Source organism: Lutra lutra, chromosome 7 (genome assembly GCF_902655055.1).
Source record: "Lutra lutra chromosome 7, mLutLut1.2, whole genome shotgun sequence".
NCBI lineage: Eukaryota > Metazoa > Chordata > Mammalia > Carnivora > Mustelidae > Lutra > Lutra lutra.
Window position 1 is genome coordinate 3,361,411 of NC_062284.1, and position 20,838 is coordinate 3,382,248.

At 46.5% G+C, this 20,838-nt stretch overlaps 1 protein-coding gene across 2 annotated transcripts in view; it reads right to left on the minus strand.

Annotated features, from left to right (window-relative positions):
* SH3GL3 (SH3 domain containing GRB2 like 3, endophilin A3) overlaps nucleotides 1-20,598 on the minus strand; it is a 137,810-nt gene extending 117,212 nt beyond the window's left edge. For both annotated transcript variants that reach the window (XM_047738645.1, XM_047738643.1), the window contains exon 1: nucleotides 20,446-20,598. In XM_047738645.1, the coding sequence (XP_047594601.1) occupies nucleotides 20,446-20,490 (45 nt within the window). In that variant the 5' untranslated portion in view covers nucleotides 20,491-20,598. The remainder of the gene's footprint in view (nucleotides 1-20,445) is intronic.
* Between the last annotated feature and the right edge of the window lie 240 nt (nucleotides 20,599-20,838).

The window sequence follows — 20,838 nt, forward strand, 5'->3', positions numbered from 1 at the left end:
CACAGTTTAAATGGAACAAGAGAGAAGGTTCCTTCAGTGACGATCCCAGATGTGTCATCCTCCGAAGGATCCTAGAAATAGGCACCTGGCCCTAACATCACCAACTGTTACGTGCAGAACTTACCATACACTGTACGGAAACCTGTGGCATCGTGGAGGGTTGCAGAGGAGCTGGCAGACCAAAGTATTCCCCCAAGAAGGCCTTCTGCTCCCCAAGGACCCAGAAGAGGGTTCTCAGGGGAGATCAAGGGCAAGAGTGAAGCTTAGCCAAATTCAAACGGAAGGAGTAAGGTTTCATTTTCTGTCCCAGGTAAGCGGCTGGCGTGAGCGCATGGGTATCACGTGCCGAGCTCTGTGCCCATCACTTCACATGCCTTAGGGCATTTGATCCTCTGTTTAACCTCCCCCTTTCTGAGCTGTTACTCGCCCCCCTGTGCAGAGCAGGAGCTGAAGCTTACAGAGGGAAGTGACTGGTCTATGGTTGAACAGCTCTAAGCTAGAACTCCCACTGGGTCTCCCTGAATCTGAACCCCAACTTTTTACCAAGTTATACAAGTCCCTGCCGAACGATGGTTAGAATAAAATCACCATCTACTGCACCTTGTACTATGTGCAAAGCACTTTAGATACATAATTTCTTACCCCCACTGCAGCCTATACCTTAGAATTACTGCCGATACGGTGTCCGCTTCACACACGCACCAGCTCTGTGAAGAATGACCTCCACTTTATACACAGGAAGACTGAGGCATCGGGAAACGTTTCCCCAGCAGGTGCATGTGCGGGGAACCCAGAAGGCTCTGCTCCCCGTCGCCGGCTGGACCCCCTGGGCTCCACTACGCTCTCTGTAGTACACGCAGAGGGATGCAGCCCCCCACTCCCCAGCCCCCTGTCCACAGTCCCTGCTCAGAGTCAGTGCTTAGGAGGAGCTACAGCTGACCTTCCTCTCCTGCCCGCTCATAGGAAAACCAGCAGAGGTCCTCTGCTGCTGCTGCCTCCTCCATAACCTGCAAGTTCTCCCAAGTCTTGTGTTCTCAGAGTGACTTGACCTCGTCCCATTAGTTTTCGATCAAATGCCCTGGCCCTCCCTTCCCATGCATCCTCTGGGCTCACGCAGTCTCCTCACCTCCTACCCCTACTCTCACAGCCCCGAAAGCCCCTGAGAGATCTAAGTGAGCAAATCAATAGCCTTGACAAAGAAAAAAACATATCATGGATTATATCATATACCTTCTTTTACCTAAGTCTGTGGGGCTTTTGTCCTCAGAGAAGTCAATTAAATAAATCCAATAATATTTGTTTCTTAACAATCTGTGCCGGCCTTCTGATATTACACTCCTCGTTTTGATGACAAGCTCCAAAAATTTTTTCCATTATGGCAATTTCAACTGACTTCCATTCCCAAAGAACCCCCCCCCCGACGTGTCCCAAGGAGAATAAACACACCATATTTCTTTAAAATATGCATGTCTGGCAACTCAAAAGGATACCATCTGGTTCACATAATTTCTGCATGAAGTTTCTGAAAAGCCTGCAGAACGTACAGGATCCACGCCTGATGCAACAGAGGCCGACACATCCCACTGCCCTTGTACAAGCAACTCGGGTAAACTGAGGCAAAGACTGGCCGTGTTCCTTGCAAGAGGATACAGTGATCAACTCCCTTAGAACCTGGCTCATGAATGAGAATACACATATTTCATCAAAGTCACGCTAGAGAAGGAAGATAAAACATGGAAATGACATCACCCTCAAGAATCATTTTTGAGGGAAAAGTAAGTAGAGAACTGGCAGGAAAAGCAAATTGGGACTCTTAACAAAAGGAAGCGAAGGAGAACGCAAGAGAAAGTCGGAATAATCAAAACAAGAAGGCGACAATGCCAGTGGAATGAACCTGGATTCCCTGGTGAGGAATTACAAGGAGGGGCACGGCCAAATCCCAAACAACCTGTACCCAGCAAACACTTCCTGAGCCCCCCAGCTCCCCAACCAAGTACATGGCAGTCATTCTTCTCAGGCACTCTCAACGTTGGGGAGGCATTAGTCCAGGTGACTTGGGGGTTCGAGAGTCTCCTGAATTACACAGTAAGAATTTCTTTCTGGAGCAAAGCCCTTCCCAGGTCACCAGGATGAATCAGAATTGTTCAGTGAGTGGAGATCCTCCAAACAAACGCACAGCCCAACTGCAGATGCGGACAAAATGCTTCTGGGTCTTCAGAAATGTGCGCACCAGCGTACACAAATTCCCCAGACTTAGAGTTCAGAGCCAAGGTTGGCAAACTCTGTCTGTAAAGGGCCAAACGGTGATAATTCAGGCTTTGTGCTGTCGGCTGTCACTGGCCACAAGGACTCAACTCTGCCATTACAGGGCAAAAGTGGCCACAGACAACCCGCATATGAGCGCGCATGGCTGTGTGCCAATAAAACTTTATTAATGGACATGGAAATCTGAACTGTATGCAGTTACCATGTGCCACCAAATATCATTCTGCTTTTCATTTTCTTCCGCCATTACAAAAACGTAAAAATCATCCTTAGCTCACCGGCTGTACAAAAAAACAAGTGATGGGCTATACGGAGCCCACAGGCTACAGTTAGCCCACCCCTGGGTTTGTTGTTGTTGTTTTTTAAGATTTTATTTCTTTATGACAGAGAGACACTGCGGGAGAGGGAACACAAGCACAAGGGAGCTGGAGAGGGAGAAGCAGGCTCTCCACTGAGCAGAGAGCCTGATGCAGGGGTTGATCCCAGGACCCCAGGATCACGACCTGGGCCGAAGGCAGATGTTTAACCGACTGAGCCACCCAGGCGCCCCCCACCCATGGGTTAAAGCTTCTAGATAATACATAGTCTAAACACATGAAATCTGTTTCAAAGGAATGATGAAGACACCACCTTGAATTTATGCAAAAATTAGAAATCATGAGGAAGAGGCAGAGGACAACAATGGATTCATGTCACACAATGGTGACAAGGACAGTCCTGTACGGTCTTGGAATCACGCAGGCCTCTCCTCCAGTGCTCACAGGAGCCCAGTCCAGCTGCGTAACCTTGAACAAGTTTCATTTAACCTTGCCCAGCCTTAATTCCTTCCTCTCTAAAAGGGGGGAATAACAGAGTACCTTCTCGAGAGAGTTATCACGAGGATGAAATGAGATTCTCGCCTCCAAAAATCCTCTGCAGCACCCAGCAGGTCTGCAAAATAAAGCTATTTATTGTTAGTCTGATCTGATAACACCCACAGGCTCATGGATGGGTTGACTGCAAAACATTCTTCCTGGATCTGAAGGTAAGATTTTTAGATGTCCTGACTCCTCACTTATAAAAGCCAAAACTCCAAACTAAGTCGACGCTCAACACAAAACTAACACAATAAGAGGACATTTTCATTCCAGCTGTCGGGAATCTAGAAACCTCAGACTTCTGTGAAAGTTGTGAGCTCGAACTCATAAAGAAAAGAATGCACCATGAACAATCGTTTATTCACTCAACAAGCATCTCGGAAGAATTCTGCGTGAGAGGAGTTCACAACATTGAGTAGGAAGGCCCCAGAGGTAACCAAAATAATTTCCACACAATAAACACGACATGATCGATGTGTGTCCGTCAGGGCTCAGGGGGTTGTGAGGGCAAGCAAGCGCTCTGGAAGAAAGAGGCAGAGTACACAGAAGCGGGGTCAGCTGGAGGTCTGCAGGCTCCAGGATGGCAGCAGAATCTTCCAGACAGAAGTAACAGAACGAGGACTGAACGAGCCTGAGGCTGCCAGAGAGGGGGGCAGAGGGCGGCGAGAAGGGACTGGGACCGCAGGAAAGATCACCCCACAGCAAGTGAAGGAACTGAGAGCTCCCACCCTAGGGCTCCGGGGACCCACGGGGGAGCCCTACTCCCTGTGAAGCACGGGGGTGTGACGGGGATGGAAAGGAGGAGCACATGGGAGCACCACCTAGGAGGCAGGAGCTACACGGGACTAGGGACTGGATGTCACGGGTAACAAAGGAAAAGACAGAAAAAGTCACGAAGCAGAAAACGTGGTAGATTCCAGGAGAGATGGATGGCGTGGTCTGAGGGTCTAGAGAGAGAGAGACAGAGACAGAGACAGAGACAGAGAGAGAGAGAGTGTGTGTGTGTGTGTGTGTGTGTGTGTGTGTGTGTGTTCGGGGTGGAGGAGGGTCTGATGGCGTAGCTTTAAAGCCAGGAACAGCCAAGGAACAAGAAGAAAAGGCAGCAAGAGAAACACACACGGAACACGCCTCCCAGGCAAGTGCAGCTACGTGGGGAAGAGCCGCCAACAGCCAAACCCGCAGGGCCCGCCCTGCTGTAGCAAACGCTCACTGTGTCCCACGGGCTCCTTACGTAGCTCCTGGAAAACGTGCTACAGAAACAGCCAATGCATATAAATACACAGATTCAAACAGGATTGCACCTACCACTTCACCCGTTTTGTCCAAGATTATGGCAGCAGACCTTTCCCCCTACCCCACAGAAGAATCAATCAGCCTGTGCATTCATTCTTTCATTCTTGAGAATCATGTTCATTATATATGAAAAGCAACACACACAAGCCCTTCCTAATTGCAGAGGTCAAGCACCTCGATGAAGATGACAAAGCTCCGTGAACTTGACAACACTCCTTCATCTCTCTGGTGCACAGATGAGACCCCAGGCCAGACACCGGGACACGGGGAAGGAGGAGGTCCAGGTGCTTTTCGTGGGCTGTCCATCTTCTCTCATTTTTGTTTTTGTTTTATTATTTGAGAGAGACAGCCAGAGTGAGAATGAGTTGGGAGGAGGGGCAGACTCCCCGCGGAGCAGAGCCCGATGCGGGGCTGATTCCCAGGACCCTGGGATCATGACCTGAGCCCAAAGCAGATGCTTAACCCACTGAGCCACCCAGGCGCACCCCTCATGTGTTAACATGGCAGGAGCAGCAATGACTTGATCAGGTTGCTGCGAGGATTATGTCCGTGCGTCAAGCACCTACTTCGAGTCCGTGAAAACAAAACACACTCGATACACAGACACTCCGATGAATGACCACGGATATGGATCCATGATCTTCATTTCGGGATGAGGAAACCAAACCCAAGGGGAGTTCCGTTACCCTCTCCCAAAGTCACGCTTCTTGGCAAACATGGGAAACTTACTTCTCCCAACCCCAAATCACATGCTCTCAGGGTATCCCGCGCACCCCACCCACCTCATCCGGCTCTCACGCAGGGGAGGCTGGCAGCTCTGCCATTTTGGCACAACCAGTGTTCAAAGACAGACCCCCCCAGCCTCTGCACATCCAAGCTGTTCCTACCGACATCAGTACAGACTCAGCTCCTGGGAGTTCAGCTCCAAGCACTGTGGCACGGAGTAGAAGGAAGGCACATTTAACACACTTGACTTAACAACGCCCACCCAAAGGGGGGGGCGGGAAGACAAGAAAAGAGAAATTCCTTTATTCTCCCCAGTTGCTCCCACTCCCACTACTGCTCCTTCAAAATAAAGCTGAGCCTCCATCGACTGTCTCCAGGACAGGGCTCCACTGCTGAAAAGCCAGAGAAACAAAAGAAGTCAGTTCTTGGCTTCTGAGCTTCCAAGGGCCCGAACCCTAGCTATCTATGGCCAAACCATGGGATATTATATGCTATTTACACTCTGAAATATCTTCATTAGATGTTAGCCGTACAACAACACTCTCGGTCCAGGCGTCATCCCCTCATACCCAGGAATCAAGTCTTAGAGAGACGGGACCATGCTTTTGACAACCATCACCTTTTCCTGGAATGAAGCACCTGGTCTAAGACATCAGTCTGAACAGCGGGAATCCCCTGTGGACAGAACTCAAGGCTGCTGCTTAACTTCTTTGTAAAAAATTTTGAGTTATAAAAAATGCATTCCTGTCCGTTTTAAGATACACAACTTTTACATCTGACTTAACAAGAGCACCAAAGAAGGGGGTCTTGCCGGCCTTAGAATGTTCTAGAACCTATTCTTGCATTCTCTCCTCAAAATGTTCCTAAGTAGGTCACTACAAGCAAAGCACTAGCTCCACCTCATTTCTGGCCAGCGTCGCACAGTCGTGGGGGGCTACCCACTCATTCCAAAGCCTGCCTTCTGCCATTCGGCCCACTTGGCGCTGTCGAATTTGCCTCATAACTTGACAGCTCTCTGCCCTGACTCCAGATCTCTCTGCAGCTCCCACCTCATGCCAGCCGAGCTCCTCTGGAGAGCCCACCACAGCAAGGGCGAACGCGCAGTTCAGCTCCCTCCGGCAGGCCCTCCCAAAAAGTTTCCAGGAGCTTCCCCAGACAAGAAGCCAAGCTCTCTGGTCAGAAACCACATTGAGCTTCCAAGCAAGTACCAGCAACAGCATGGGCAGCCAGGAACCATCCTTCTCCTATTGGACCCTGACCTGCCAAGGAACCATTCACGCAATATTCGCGAGCCTAAGACCTTCCAGGAAAAGCTGCCAACCACTTGGCCGTGGGGCGTATCAACTCATCACATCGGACTTTCTCTGGACCTGCACAACTTTTTAAAATTTTTAATTCACTACTAGTTTTAAAAGTAGGAAGTTGTGTATACAATGTAGAGTTTGAACATTCCTCATTAGCACAGAGTTACTGCAGACCCCGATATGCCAGGCAGCGTTGCAAAGGGCTAGGAGGCCACAGGGGATAAACAGGACAAGAAATTAACTGATGAGTAAAGCCGACGAGTAAAGCCGCTAGCGGGGATTTTAGTTGGGTAACACATACCACTTCCGTTTTAGGGAAGATGGAATATAGTTTTTCCTATTCCTCCCATTAACTGCAACTAAAAAACTCTAGATATTATATATAATACAACCATAAGAAGATCCTGAAAGGCAGAAAGAAGGTTTACTAGCTAGGAATCTCAGGACCCAAGAAATGACACAGGCGTGAGTTTCCTGCACTTTCTTTTCCCCCCATATATCCAAGACTTGTAGCTAAAGAAGTCAGCAACCCAGAAATACTAACAGGTGCAAGGAGGGGAACGGTCCCAGTAAAGACCCACCACCCTCTCTAGCCAAAGGACCAGGCAAGGATCAGCCTAGCAAGACAGAAAATGTTTAGAGAATAACCACTCTACTCTGGCTGTACTCCAAACACTACAGAGAAAACTGAGGCCCCATTGCCCTCCACACCAGCAAAGGACGAGTGGGAAGTCTAGACTTCCACCCTTCCCAGGCTATAATGAGATGGCCCAACCCTCACCCCCTCCTTACCCTGGGGTCATGCCAGACAAGACCAAGCAGGGAGCTGGACTTCCATCTCCATCGTCGAGTCTAACTCCCATATTACTCTGACCTTTCACCTTTGGTGTCAGCAGAGACTGCGGAGGAAACCTCGACTTCCTCCTCCATGAGGGGCAGTGAGGTCCCCCACCCCTCACTGCCAGGAGGCCTGGTAGAGAGTAAGACATTCACCACCACCCAGTGGTAATGAAGCCACCCACTCTCGTGGTGTTGGCGCAGGCCACTTGGGGAGCGGTGACAAGTCTGTTCTACCTGTCCCAGCCAGAAAGGTAACAGCAAAGGCCCAGTAGGGAGCCAGAACTCCCACTCTGAGTACCAAGACTCTGAGTGGGGACATAGGGCATCTACCCCCACTTGGAAGTAAAGGCAGTGCCACCATCCTTCCCTGCCAAAGCAGTCAAAGAGAAAGCCAGTAAAAACAGGAAATTTAAATGAGATCAAGTCTTGGAGAGCCTGGGTGGCCCAGTTGGTTGAGTGTCCGACTCTTGATTTTGCTCAGATCATGATCTCAGGATGCTGAGTTCAAGCCCTACAACAAGCTCCACACTGGGTGTGGAGGTCTCTCCCTCTCTCTCTGCCCCACACCCTGTGCCTGTAATCTCTCTCTAAATAAATAAATAAGATTGAATCTTACAAAATAATATTTAAAGGGCCCAGGTTTCAATTTAAAAAACCACCATATCATGCGAAACACCAGGAAGATTTCAAACTAAATGAGAAAAGACAAATCAATTGATGTTAACACCAAGATGACAGAACAATCAAAATTATCTGACAGACTTTAAATGAGCTGACAAGCAATTATGACAATGCTCAAAACTAATGAAAAAACAGAAAGTCTCAACAAAGAAACAGACAATATAAAGAAGAACACAACAGAAATTGTATAACTGAAAAAACACAATAACTGATATAAAAAGATTCAATCTTCAACTCAACCACAGAATACAGGAGAAAACAATCAGTGACCTGGAATAGAACAGAAATTACCCGATCTGAACAACAGAGAGGAAATAAACTGGGGGGAGGGGGAGAGAATAGAGCTCAGAGACATGCGGGATTATAACGAAAGAGCTAACATTCGGTTAAGCATCCGTCTCTTGGGTTTGGCTCAGGTTGTGATCTCAGGGTTGTAGAATCAAGACCTGTTCAGGATCCATACTCAGTGGGGAGTCTGCTTGAGATTTTGTCTCCCTCTCTCTCTGCCCTTCCCCACCACATTCCCTCCCTCTCTCTCTCTCTCTCTTTCTCCCTATCTCTCATAAAGAAACAAATTTTTAAAAAACTAAAAAAGAAGCTGAAAACTTCCAAATTTGGCAAAAGACATACATCTACGGATTCAAGAAGCTAACTGAACTCCAAGCAGGATAGCAGAAGAAACCCACACCAAAACAATACAGTCAAACTTCTAAAACCTGAAGCGAAAGAATCTTAAAAGCACAGAGAGAAATGATACCTAACATGCAGAGGAAAACATCCAAATTACAGATTTTTCATCAGATATCCCAGCAGTCAGAAGAAAGTAGAATGATATTTAGTGAAAGAAAACTGAGGTCAACCAGGAATCCTAGAACCAGAGGAGGTATCCTCCAGAAGTGAAGGGGAAATCAAGACATTTTCAGATGAATAAAAACTAAGAGAATTTGTTGCCAGTGGACCTATCCTAAAAGAACGGCTAGAGGGATTTCTCCAAATAGAAAGGAAATGATGAAAGAACTAATCCTAGAACATGAGGAAGGAGGGAAGAAAAGAGTAAGAAAAAACATATGGTAATTACTATAGATTCCTCCTGAGTTGTTTTTTTTTTTATTCATTTTTTATTTATTTGACAGACAGAGATCACAAGTAGGCAGGGAGGTAGGCAGAGAGAGAGGGTGAGGAGGAAGCAGGCTCCCCACCAAGCAGAGAGTCTGATGTGGGGCTCAATCCCAGGACCCTGGGATCATGACCTGAGCTGAAGGCAGGCATTTAACCAACTCAGCCACCCAGGTGCCCCCAGATTTTTTTTTAAGGGTTGGCAGCAAAAGCCACAAAATGTTTACAACTGTCCACCCCACTCTCCATGGGACCCATCAAAGGAGACAGGTGCAGAGGACGGGCCTGCCACCCTAAAATGTGGGGTAGAGGCAGTCAGCAGCTCCCCCATAGATCCAACACCAGGCATGGCTGTGCATCACCTAGTATACTGAGGGGCTGACTGGGTCTAGCGAGCTCCCTGGCCCTCTCACCAATGGGGTCCTTCCCACACCTAGGTTCCAGGGATGCCCCAGGGCAGCCCCACACCTCAGCTCCTCCCCACCACGTGCAGACCCTGCTCCCCCCCAGCCATACCATCTTCCCCAGGCCTGCCCATCCAGGTGTGCCTGCAGCTGCACGTGGTCCCAGGCCAGTGATGCACCTCCAGGCAGATGCACTTCTGGGCCTATGTTGCTTCCCAGGGTCTGCTACTGCTGAGCTGAGGCCACCAGGCTGCACAAGACCAGCATCTTGGGGCCACACTGCCACCACCCTGTACCCCCTTCCCCACCTATACACAATTTTTTTCAACAAATATACACAAACACTATAAACATATTTTCCCTTCCTTATGATTTCCTTAATACCGTTTTCTTTTCTCTAGCTTATGTTATTGAAAAACTACAGCATATAATACATTTAACATACAAAATATATGTGATTGGCAAGGCTTTGGGTCAACACTATTCTACTAATAAATTAAGTTTTAGGGGACTCAAAACTTGTATGTGGATTTTCAACTGTGAGGACACCCCTAAGCCCAGCATTGTTTAAGGGTCAGCTATATATAAATCAAAATGAAACTTTAAAAATCAAGTAACACACAGAAAAACAAGGGGGAAAAACCAAGAAACAAAACACAGAAAAAAAACAAAAAACAAAACAATTAAATGGTACCCATTTGCCCTAACATATAAATAATTACATTAAATATAAGTGGTCTAAATATACCAATTAGAAGACAGACCAGCAGATCGGATTAAAAAGTATGGCTTAACTATATACGGTCTACAAGAAGCTTACTTCAAATATTGCAATACAGGCAGGCTAAATGTAAAAGGATGAAAAATTTATATCATGCAAACATTCCTCAAAAGAAAGCAGAATTGGCTATATTAATTCAGATAAAGGCGATGTTAGGGCAAAGAATGTTACCAGAGACAGAGAGGGACATTCCATAACAACAACATATTTAAAAGGGTAAATCCACCAGCAACCCTAAATGTGTACACATCAAATAGTGGAGCTGGAAATCATACAAAGCAAAGACTGATAGCACTGGAAGAGGAAAGAGACAAATCTCCAGTTCTATACATGAAGTCTTCTCCCAACAATTAATAGTACTTGACAGAAAAATCAATAAGGATATAGAAGAATCCAACACTATTAACCTAATCAATACTCATAGACTAGTCCACCCAACAGCAGAAACACGTTATTTTCAAGCACCCACAGAATATATACCAAGATAGACCTTGTCCTGAGCCAGAAAATAAACCTCGAATTTTTTTAAATTGACATCCTGCAGAGTGTGTTCTCAAATGACAATGGAATCAAACTAGGAATCAGTAACAGGAGCATAACAGGAAAAATGCCAAGCACTTAGGGACTAAAATGCACAATTCTAAATAATCAATGGGTCGAAGCAAAAGTCTCAAGGGAAATCAAAAAGTAACTGAACTGAATGAAAATTAAAAAACAACATATCAAAATCAGTGAGACTCAACTAAGACTGTGCGGAGAGGGAAATATATACAGCACCGACGCATATGTTAGAAAGAGGAGAAATCTCAAAATCAATGATCTGATTTCCCTCAAGAATGTAGAAAAATAAAATAAATAACAAAATAAACTAAAGCAAGCAGAGAAAGGAAATAAACTGCAAAAAATCAAGGACACTGAAAATAGCAAAAAAACAACAGAAAATGAAACAAAAACCTGGTTCTTTGAAAAGATCAATAAAACTCACAAACCTGTAAGACTGACAAAGTAAAAGGGAGAAGACACTAATCACCAATATCAGGAATGGAAGGCGGGGCATTACTACGGATCATGCAGACAACAAAATGATAACAAGAGAATACTAACTCTCCGCACATAAAACTGATAACCTAAATGAAATAGACCAATTCCTTGAAAGACACAAACTAAAAAAAAAAAGCCCCGAATGAGCAACTTATTTATTTATTTAAAAGATTTCGTTTATTGGGGCACCTGGGCGACTCAGTGGGTTAAAGCCTCTGCCTTTGGCTCAGGTCCTGATACCAAGGTCCTGGGATTGAGCCCCACATCGGGCTCTCTGCTCAGCAGCAAGCCTGCTTCCCCTCCTTCTCTCTCTGCCTGCCTCTCTACCTACTTGTGATCTTGGTCTGTCAAATAAATAAATAAATAAATCTTAAAAAAAAAAAAAAAAAAAGATTTTGTTTATATTGACAGAGAGAGGCACACCGAGAGAGGGAACACAAGCAGGGGGAGTGGGAGAAGCAGGCCTCCCACTGAGCAGAGAGCCTGATATGGGGCTCGATCCCAGGACCCTGGGTTCATGACCTGAGCCAAAGGCAGATGCTTAACCCAGTGAGCCACCCAGGCGCCCCACAAATTAGAAACTTTTTAAAATGATTTTATTTGTAAGTAATTGCTACACCCAACATGGGACTCAAACTCACATCCCCAAGATCAAGACTTACACGCTCTAACACCTCAGTCAGCCAGGCTCCCCCCAAATGAGAAACTTCTAATCTCAGACAGTTTCATTAAATAATCTGTTCAATGTCTAAAAAACAATTAACGCCAATTCTACACAATTTCCTTCAGAAAACAGAATAAGAGAAAACACTTCCCAATTATGTTATTAAGGCAGTATTACCTGACACCAAAGCTACACAGACAGGGTTGCTTGACTGGCTTAGTCCATATGGTATGCAACTCTTGATCTCAGGGCTGTCAGTTCAAGCCCAATGTTGGGCGTAGAGCCTACTTAGTAAAAAAACAAAACAACAACAAAAACACTACAGACAGTACCAAAAAATACTAATATCCCTCATGAATTCAGACACACACACACACACACACACAAAACGAATACAGATGCATACAAAAAAAAAATCGTAACGAAATATCAGCAAATAAATTCTTCTATTCCTATAAATTTATTCTATATTTTTTAAAAGAAATATACACAATGACCAGGTGCATTTTATTCCAAGGATGCAGAGTTGGTTCAATTCTCAAAAATCAATTGATGTAGTCCATCACGGTAACACACTAAAGAAAAACCACAGGATCATATTAACTGATGTAGAAAAAGCATTTGACAAAATTCAACACCCATTCATTATTTAAAAAAAAAAATCCTCAGAAAAGTAGAAACAGAAGGGAACTCCCTAACGTTATAAAGAAAATCTGCAAAAACCGTACAAACTAACATTGTACTTAATAGTGAAAGACTGAAAGGTTTTCCCCAGAATGGGGAAAAAGGCAAGGATTCCTTTTTCACCACGTTTATCAAATCATGCTGAAGGTTCCAGCCAGTGTAATAAAGCAAGAAAAAGAAATAAAAAGTATACAGATAAGAAAGGAAGAAATACCACTGTCCTATTTTTAGATGACATTTGCATAGAAAATCCCAGGGAATTTTAATTAAAGAAAAAAAAACCCTCCTAGAACAATTGAACGTACAAAAATCAATAATATTTTGAAATGCTAACAGTGAAGATATGGATATTAAAAACATAATACCTTTTTACAATTGCTTTAAAGAGCATGAAATACTTAGGTGCAATTTTAGCAAAACATGTACAGGACTTGTGCTCTGAAAACTACAAAATGCCAATGAAAGAAATCCGAGGGCAAATTACATAGAGGGACATGCTGTGTCCACGGACTAGAAGACTGTGCATAGGAAAAAAATCAGTGCTCCCCAAATAGTATAATGTATATAATATACCCCAAATATAATATACCCCAAAAGGTATAATGCAATCGCTATCAAAATTTCATAAGGGTTTTTTGGTACATACAGGAAAGATGATTCTAAAGTTGAGACAAAGACTCTAGAATAACTTAAACAATCTTGAAAAAGAAGACTAGCTTGGAAAGAATCAATCCGATTTCAAGCCTTACCATGTAGCTACAGTGATCAAGACTGGATTGTGCTGACAAAGAAATGGACAACTACACACAGGTGAACGGAAGAAAACAGAGAAGACATGACTATGTCCACATGAAGATGCCCAACTGATTCGGACAAAGGTACAAAAGTAATTCAGTGGATTTTCAACAAGCGTTAAGGGAATATCTGTGGGCAAAAAAATGATCTCTGGCCCCAGTCTCCTGACTTACTTTTAAAAAAATTAATTAAAAATGGGTTACAGACTTAAATGTAAAATATAAAACTTTTTAGAAAAAAGCAGAAGAAAAAAATCCTTAGGATCCAGGGCTAGGCAGAGTTCTTAGATACCAAAAAACATGACCCATAAAGGAAGAAATTCTCAAACAGGACTTCATCGAAATTAAAAACTTTTGCTCTGTGAAAGACCAGGTTAAGAGGATAAAAAGAAACTACAGACTTGAAGAAAACACTTGCAAACCACACATCCAACAAAGGACTAGCATCCAGAATATATAAAGAACTCACAACAATTTTTAAAATCCTATTAAAAATGGGCTAAAGATATGAAGACAGTTCACCTAAAAGGAGATACAGAAAGTCAGTAAGCTAAGCACAGGACAAGTTGTTAGTGATTAGAGAGATACAAATAAAAGCCAAAATGAAATTTAAAAAATAAAATAAAATACTAACAGTAAATGCTGAGGATGATGTGGAAAGAATGGAACCTTCACAGATTATTAGTAGGAATGTACTATGGTACAGCCACTTGGGAAAACTATGTTTCTTAAAATAGTAAACACGTTAACTAACATAAGATGCAATAATTGCACTCCTGGGCATTTATCCCAGAAAAATGCAAACTTACTTTCACAGGAAAACCTGTACATAAATACATACAATAACTATATTCATAAGAGCCCCAACCTAGAAACAACCCCATGTTCTTCAACAGGTAAGTGGTTAAACTGTGGGACGTCCATCCCCACCACAACCTAGATGAATCTCTACTGCGTATTATGTAGGGATAAAATCCCAATCCCAAAAGGTTGCAGACTGCATGGTTCCACTTATTTAACACCTTTAAAATGACAAATTAGAGAGAAGCACAAATTAATGGTTGTCAGGGGTTAAAGAGTGGGGGCAGGAGGGAAGTGCGTGTGGCCATCATCTCTGTGGTGACAGATCTGTTCTGTATCCTAATTGTGTCAGTTTAGGTAGCTTGTGATCATGAACTATAGTTTTTGCAAAATGTTACCACCAGAAACGAACCATGGAAAGGTACTGGAATCTGTACTACTTCTCCCAATTGCCTGTGATCTGTAACTATCTCAAAACAAAGTTTAATTGAAAAATACACTGGGTTACAAAGGAAACTAATGACACTGAATACACTTGTCAAAATATTAACATATTTGTGGTGTGGTTTTCAAAAACACCTGGGTAACGCGATAGCAAGGGCACAGCTCTATTTGAATTGGGTGGTGGGGAGGGAAGACCTTGCGGACCAGCCACCCTGGAATCTGCTCTGTGATCTAAATGACAAGAAGGACACACCTCGCATAGATCAGGAGGCCAGGCGGGGTAGGTTGAGGGAACAGCTACTACAAAAGCCCTGAGATAAGGAGACCTTAGCACTTCAGGGGAACTGAGAGGTCCTTGTGTCTGATTGCCAGCAGGAGGTGGGAGGGGGCCGAGGGATGTGCGGTTTCACAGGCCAAAGGAGGAGGAAGTCTGGGTTTAGTTCTAAACGCCGCTGGAAGCCACGGAAGAATTAATGGGAGCAAAGAATGATTCGGTCTGAGACATATTTTAAAAACAGCATCGTGACCACTGTGAGTAAACAGATTGCAGCGGGTAGGAATAAAGGTCTGCGAACAGGGAGGGAGGCTCCCGCAGCCCTAAGGGCGGAGCAGAGTGACAGCAGAGATAAGAGAAAGATGAACGCATTAGCAGTTTATTTTGTAAATAGAACCAAGAGGAAGGGCTTTCTGGTGAACTTCCTGTCCAATGAGGGAAAGAAAAAAAATCAAAAGATGAAGGATGGTTTTCATGCGTGTTTTACTCAAGCAGCTGAGGGCACGGCGGTGTGGTTTACGGTGTGGTTTACCGCCAGCAGAACAAGCCTGGGTGGAGAAAATCCAGAGTTCAAGTCTGGATGGCTCAAGTTTGAGAGCTTTTTTAAATATCCAGGGGGAAAGGGGACCCCTAGGAGTCTGTCAGGAGTCTGTATGCAGAAGGAGCGTCTGGACCAGAAATACCATCCCCAGAGAACAAATGTATGGATCGTCTGTCTATACGTCGTGAGGCTGGAGAAAATATGTTGGCAGGGTGTAGGCTGAGACAAAGGGGAGGGGTCCAAGCCAGAGCCCCGGGGCACTCCAGGACGTCTGGGGGAATGGTGGGGGGGGGGGGGGGGGCGAAGGAGCAATAAAGGAGATCAGGAAGAGGAAAACCTAGCCAGTGTAGGACTGTGAGAGGAGTACAATCCCTTGGGGTCACAGGCTGCTGAGAGTCAGGTGGGGAAGTGATCCCAAGATGGGGCGGGGGGGTGGTTCGTGGGAGACCTAGGCCTCAGAGCACCAGAGAAGACAGCCGGCAGGAACCGGCTAAGAACAGGGGATCAGAAAGTAGAGATGGGGCAACCATGTTCTCCATACATTTTGCTGGGAAGGGGAGAGAGAAAATGGGATGGGGAGAAGCAGGATCTCAGACTGAGCGAGGGCTTTTTCCCGTCTCTTTTCACAACATATGGACAAGACCCTGGGAATTGCAAGCAAGAGCTCCCTGGGAAGGCATTTCACAGAAATCCAACAGCAGTCACAATGCCACAGTACCTCCCCATCCCGGGCTTGGTCCTTCCCCCAGACCCTTTCCCCCAACTCAACACTTTCCCAGGTTTCTATTGAAATGCAAAATCCAGTCATCCGCATTTTGATGGTGTAGAACTTTCAAAGTTTGTTCTCCTACTACTTAGCCAAATACAGTAGTGTATCAGTTCTGTTTACCTGTAGTTTTGTTTTCTGGGTACAGCATGACCCAGAAATATCAGCTCCCCCATATACACATGATCCCCCACATGCTTAACTTTAGGTAATACAATTCACACTCGATTTGTTAATCAAGCTGAAAAATTAACCTGAAAAAAATAGCCCCCCCCAAATCCCTGCTTTTAAATGCCTTTTTTAAAATCAAATTCCAAGCAAATGATACCCTAATTTACATTTACCTTAGAGGGAAAAAAAAAGGCACCAGGGCTAAGAAATGTTTGGATTATATTGTGTAAAAAAATCAAAATCAATTTGGCTTGGACATCTATTCTAGCTCCTGGACTTAAAATTTTTAAAAAACACAAAGATTTACAGATGAATTTATCAAGCCATCTATGTAGAAAGGGGCAATGTTTTAGCATCATACACTTTCTGATGCATCTCAGAGGGAAAAAAAAAATCACTATGGATTTTGTAAAGTGCATTTTCATCTTTCTCTCCAACAGACAGTGAAACAAGATGCGTTCATTGCCTCCCAAGAGAGTCTCATTATTTACAAAGACTGGCCTTCTCTGAAGTGTTTACCCATAAATGGCCAGTATGGGCAGCTGGTTGTCACACAAAAAATCTCTAGGCCCCTTACGACCGCTCATGATTTTTTTCTGGTTAATGCATTAAAAGAGAAACAGAGGGGAGTTAACCCCCCCCCTTCAAAAAAAAAACTGTTTGAACATGAAGTCTACAAGTGTCACCACCATCCAGGATCATCGCTATATGGTTAATCTGGAGAAAGAAGAAGAAAAAGAAGAAAGCTAAACTGCTCCCTAGACTTCCCTGGGATGGGGAACACGCCTTCTGGAAGTCCAGAGAGAAAGAATATGGCTATTCGCACAGAGTTCAGCTCAGAGGGAATACAGGGGTGGCCTGAGTGTCCCGTCCCTGCTCCAACAGGAACCACCATGTCAAGAAAACCACCACAAATTATGCCTTATTAAGCATAATTAATACAAATCAGTGAGTGGTAACCCTGATGTAATTACTCTGAATTGCATTTTCACTCATGGGGCACCATGTTTGATAAGAAACCACAAGGCCATCTTTAAGCTCGCTGTTATTTATCTCTAAGAATTCATGCTATATCCCTACCAGTTGGGAGGGTACATTGAAAAATCCTTTCGAGAGCAAAAAGAGGAATTACGAACGAGGGACACTTGGGTTCTAAGTCAAAACGCTGAGGAAGAGAATCAACTAGATTTTGTGATCAACGCCACCTGTGCTCTTTTTCCTTTATTTTCTCCCTCTTTCCTTTTCGGTCTCCACCTGCTGCCAAAATGAGGCATAATCCCTGCAGTGAACAGTTTCATTCTCAGTAACATAAGGGGATTTTTTTCCCCCCTTCAGAGATGTGAGGGAAAAGTGAGATACCAAGAAAGAAGAGCCAGTTATTAGGAGGTTGTAAGTTATTACCTTGTCTGTTGTTGAGAAAAATCATCGTCAGTCACCATGGTCCTAGTTCCTTTATTTGTGAAAGATCTACTTTATCATCTTTTTCTGAACTACTTTAAGTGAATTAAGATTTCAGAACTGGGAGGTATATAGTGAGATATAACCCACAGACTCTACAATTCACCCACAAAGGCGGATTCCATGGTTTTCGCAATAGTCACAGAGTTGTGCATCACTACAATCAATGTTAGAACAGAGACACAGCTTCCAAATCCTCTAATCCAAGGTACAGACAGAACTATGGTTTAGGTGGGTTAAGTCACGTTCCCAAAGTCACAGGGCTGGTCAGTGGCACAGCCAGGGCTGGATCCCTGGGAATGATCAAGCCACTGACATCATCCGGGACTCCCTTTCCCCTGCCCTGGAAAGGTTCTTGTGAATTAAAACCCGCTGTTAAAATGTCTGCAAAGAACATCTGGCATTTTCTACTCTCATGCTCCCTCTTCTATTAAACCCGGTCTAATTTCTCCACCAAATCTGTCCCCTTGCAAGACTTCTTAGAAAGACTTCTAGAACAGATAAAAACTTATCTACTGGACACTTTGACCACAAAATGTGGTTTGTAAATCACAGAGAGAACGCGTGATTCCTTTCTTTCCCAATAAATGCACAAAAGATCTCAGCTCATGCAAAAAGGTCGAAATGAGATCCACTCTTATTTTGTTTTTAAGGGGCTGATGACGGGTGGTTAAACTCAATGACCTCATCACCAGAATGACACTTCTCCAATGCCAATAACTTTCTAAGACCTCAACATTCACGCTGGCTGGGGGACAGAAACCGACCTGGATCACCCTTGAGTCTGTCATCTCTGAGATGTGCTCCTCTGAAGTTCATACCAAACAAATGAAAATCTTCAAAAATGGTCAGTTCCTGGCCGGAGCTAAGGAAGCCAGTGTAACAAGCACAGCCAGAAACTACTAGTCCCCCAGTGCCCAGCCAAGCTCTAGTTCTGAGCTCACAGCAGCACTTGCCCACTGCTCCTGCCTTTAAAGGCCCCCCACCCTGCTTCCACGACACTCTTCTCTCTCCGACATTCTACCAGCTCCTTCCTTCCTGTGCTCTTCTACCCCAAAAGCTTCCTTTACTCAATAAATATTTATTGAGTGGCTACTCCTGATCAAGTTCTGGGCTAAACATTCCCAAATGTGGCTGCTCCCCAGAGCCTATATTTAGCTCAACGTACATTTTCTGACTTTCCTGCACTTACATTTTTTAATGTCCATTTAGGGCTTAAATGCCCAAAAGTCTACAGTTCCAGTCTTGGCCTCACCCCTTAGTCTCCAGATCAAGGCAGGCACCTGCCCCGAGGCCACTGAGATCTGAATGGCCCCAGACCCTTTAAAGAGCCCAGGGCCAGCGATGGGTACACCCAGCAGGCCCCTCCTTCAGGACTCCTTATCACCCTGCACAGAGCACCACTGTCCAACCAGGGTCCCCAGCCAGAATCTGGGCATAACCCAGTTTCTTCACAGAAGGGGTATGAGCGAGGGAACGGCAGTGTCCTCAGCTTGAGACTGGGGCTACAAAAAGAGAATCCTCTAATCGCGGCTGCTTTCCAATTCGTGGCTTAAGATCTCATAAATGTGGATTCTGAATGAAATCGGTCCTCCTTGGTGCTAGCCAAATTGGGGGGTGGGGGGGCTAGAGAGGAGGAGGGAGAGGCAGAGCAGCAAAACGAGGGTTGCAGGTGTGGGATAGGCTCGACAGTGTGAGCTCTGCCATGGCCGGAAGAGACCGCAATCTGGGAATACAAATTTGCTGGTCGTCAACACACACACTCACGCACACACAGCAATTTCATGCCTCCCTGCCTGTTTTCCCGTTTCCTCGCTCAGAACGCCCTTCCCTTCCACACACACACAAACACACCCCCACCCACAATTCCTGCTCCTACTTAATTCCCCAAAGACGCGTCTCCTCCTCCGGGAAGCTTTCCCAGACGCCCCCACCGTGCTGTCTGCCGCGCTCTGCGCGTGGAGGTGCGTCTAACAGTTTGTTTACGCGTCTGCCGACGTCTCCGCGCCAGACCGCCGCTCTCCAGGAGCAGGAGCCGGGCCGGCGCCGCCAGGACGGCGCGCAGGCGAGGCACCGCCATGGGGAGCCCCGGCCCGGGATCGCGGCGCGCTCAGGCGGGGTCCACCCCCAGGCGCCCGCCGGACCCAGCATCCCCCGACCCACCGCGAGGCTGCAAGACGCGCCCGCGAGGGCTCCCAACCTCCAGGTAGGCGCCCGGCGGCCCCGGGGTCCCCCGCCCAGCGCGGGTAGGGGGGCGGCGCCGAGCGCAGCGCGCAGGCCTCCGCGCGCCCCTCTCCCGCGCGCGAGCCCCCGCGGCCCGCCACCTCTGCTCCTGGCCCACGGAAGCCCTCCGAGTGACAGAGCTCGGGGCAGAGCGCGGGCCCGGGGCGGCGGGGGCCGGCGGCGGAGGGAGCGGGCGGCCCTCGCTACACCTCCGCACCCCAAGAGGCCCCTCGGGGCGCCAGAGGCCTAAAGCCGCGGGGGAGCGCGGCCCCCTGGCCCCTCCGCCCCCACGTCCCGCCCTCCCCGCGCCTCCCTACCTGGCTGGCTTTGTGGAACTGCTTCTTCAGCCCCGCCACCGACATCGCGACTGCGCCCGGCCGGGTCTGGGGGTTGGTCTCCGGACTCCAACGGGCCGCGCGGCCGCGACGCGCTGGGGGAGCGGGCGCTGGGGCCGGTCCCCGCGCGGCTGGGCTCCGCCGGGCCCGCCTCCCACGGCCAGGGCCACGGCCACCGCGGCTGTCACACTCGCACACACGCGCGCACGCAGATGGCAACACGGCGCTCCAAAGCCCCTGCGCAGCCCATTGGCCGAGCCGCGGCGGTATGCAAATGAGGCCGCCGGGGCCGCCCACGCCTCATTGTTGCGTGGAGACCCGCCGGCCCCGCGGCGGGGAAGCGGGGCCTGGGCGTGGGGAGCTCCCGGGTGCGGG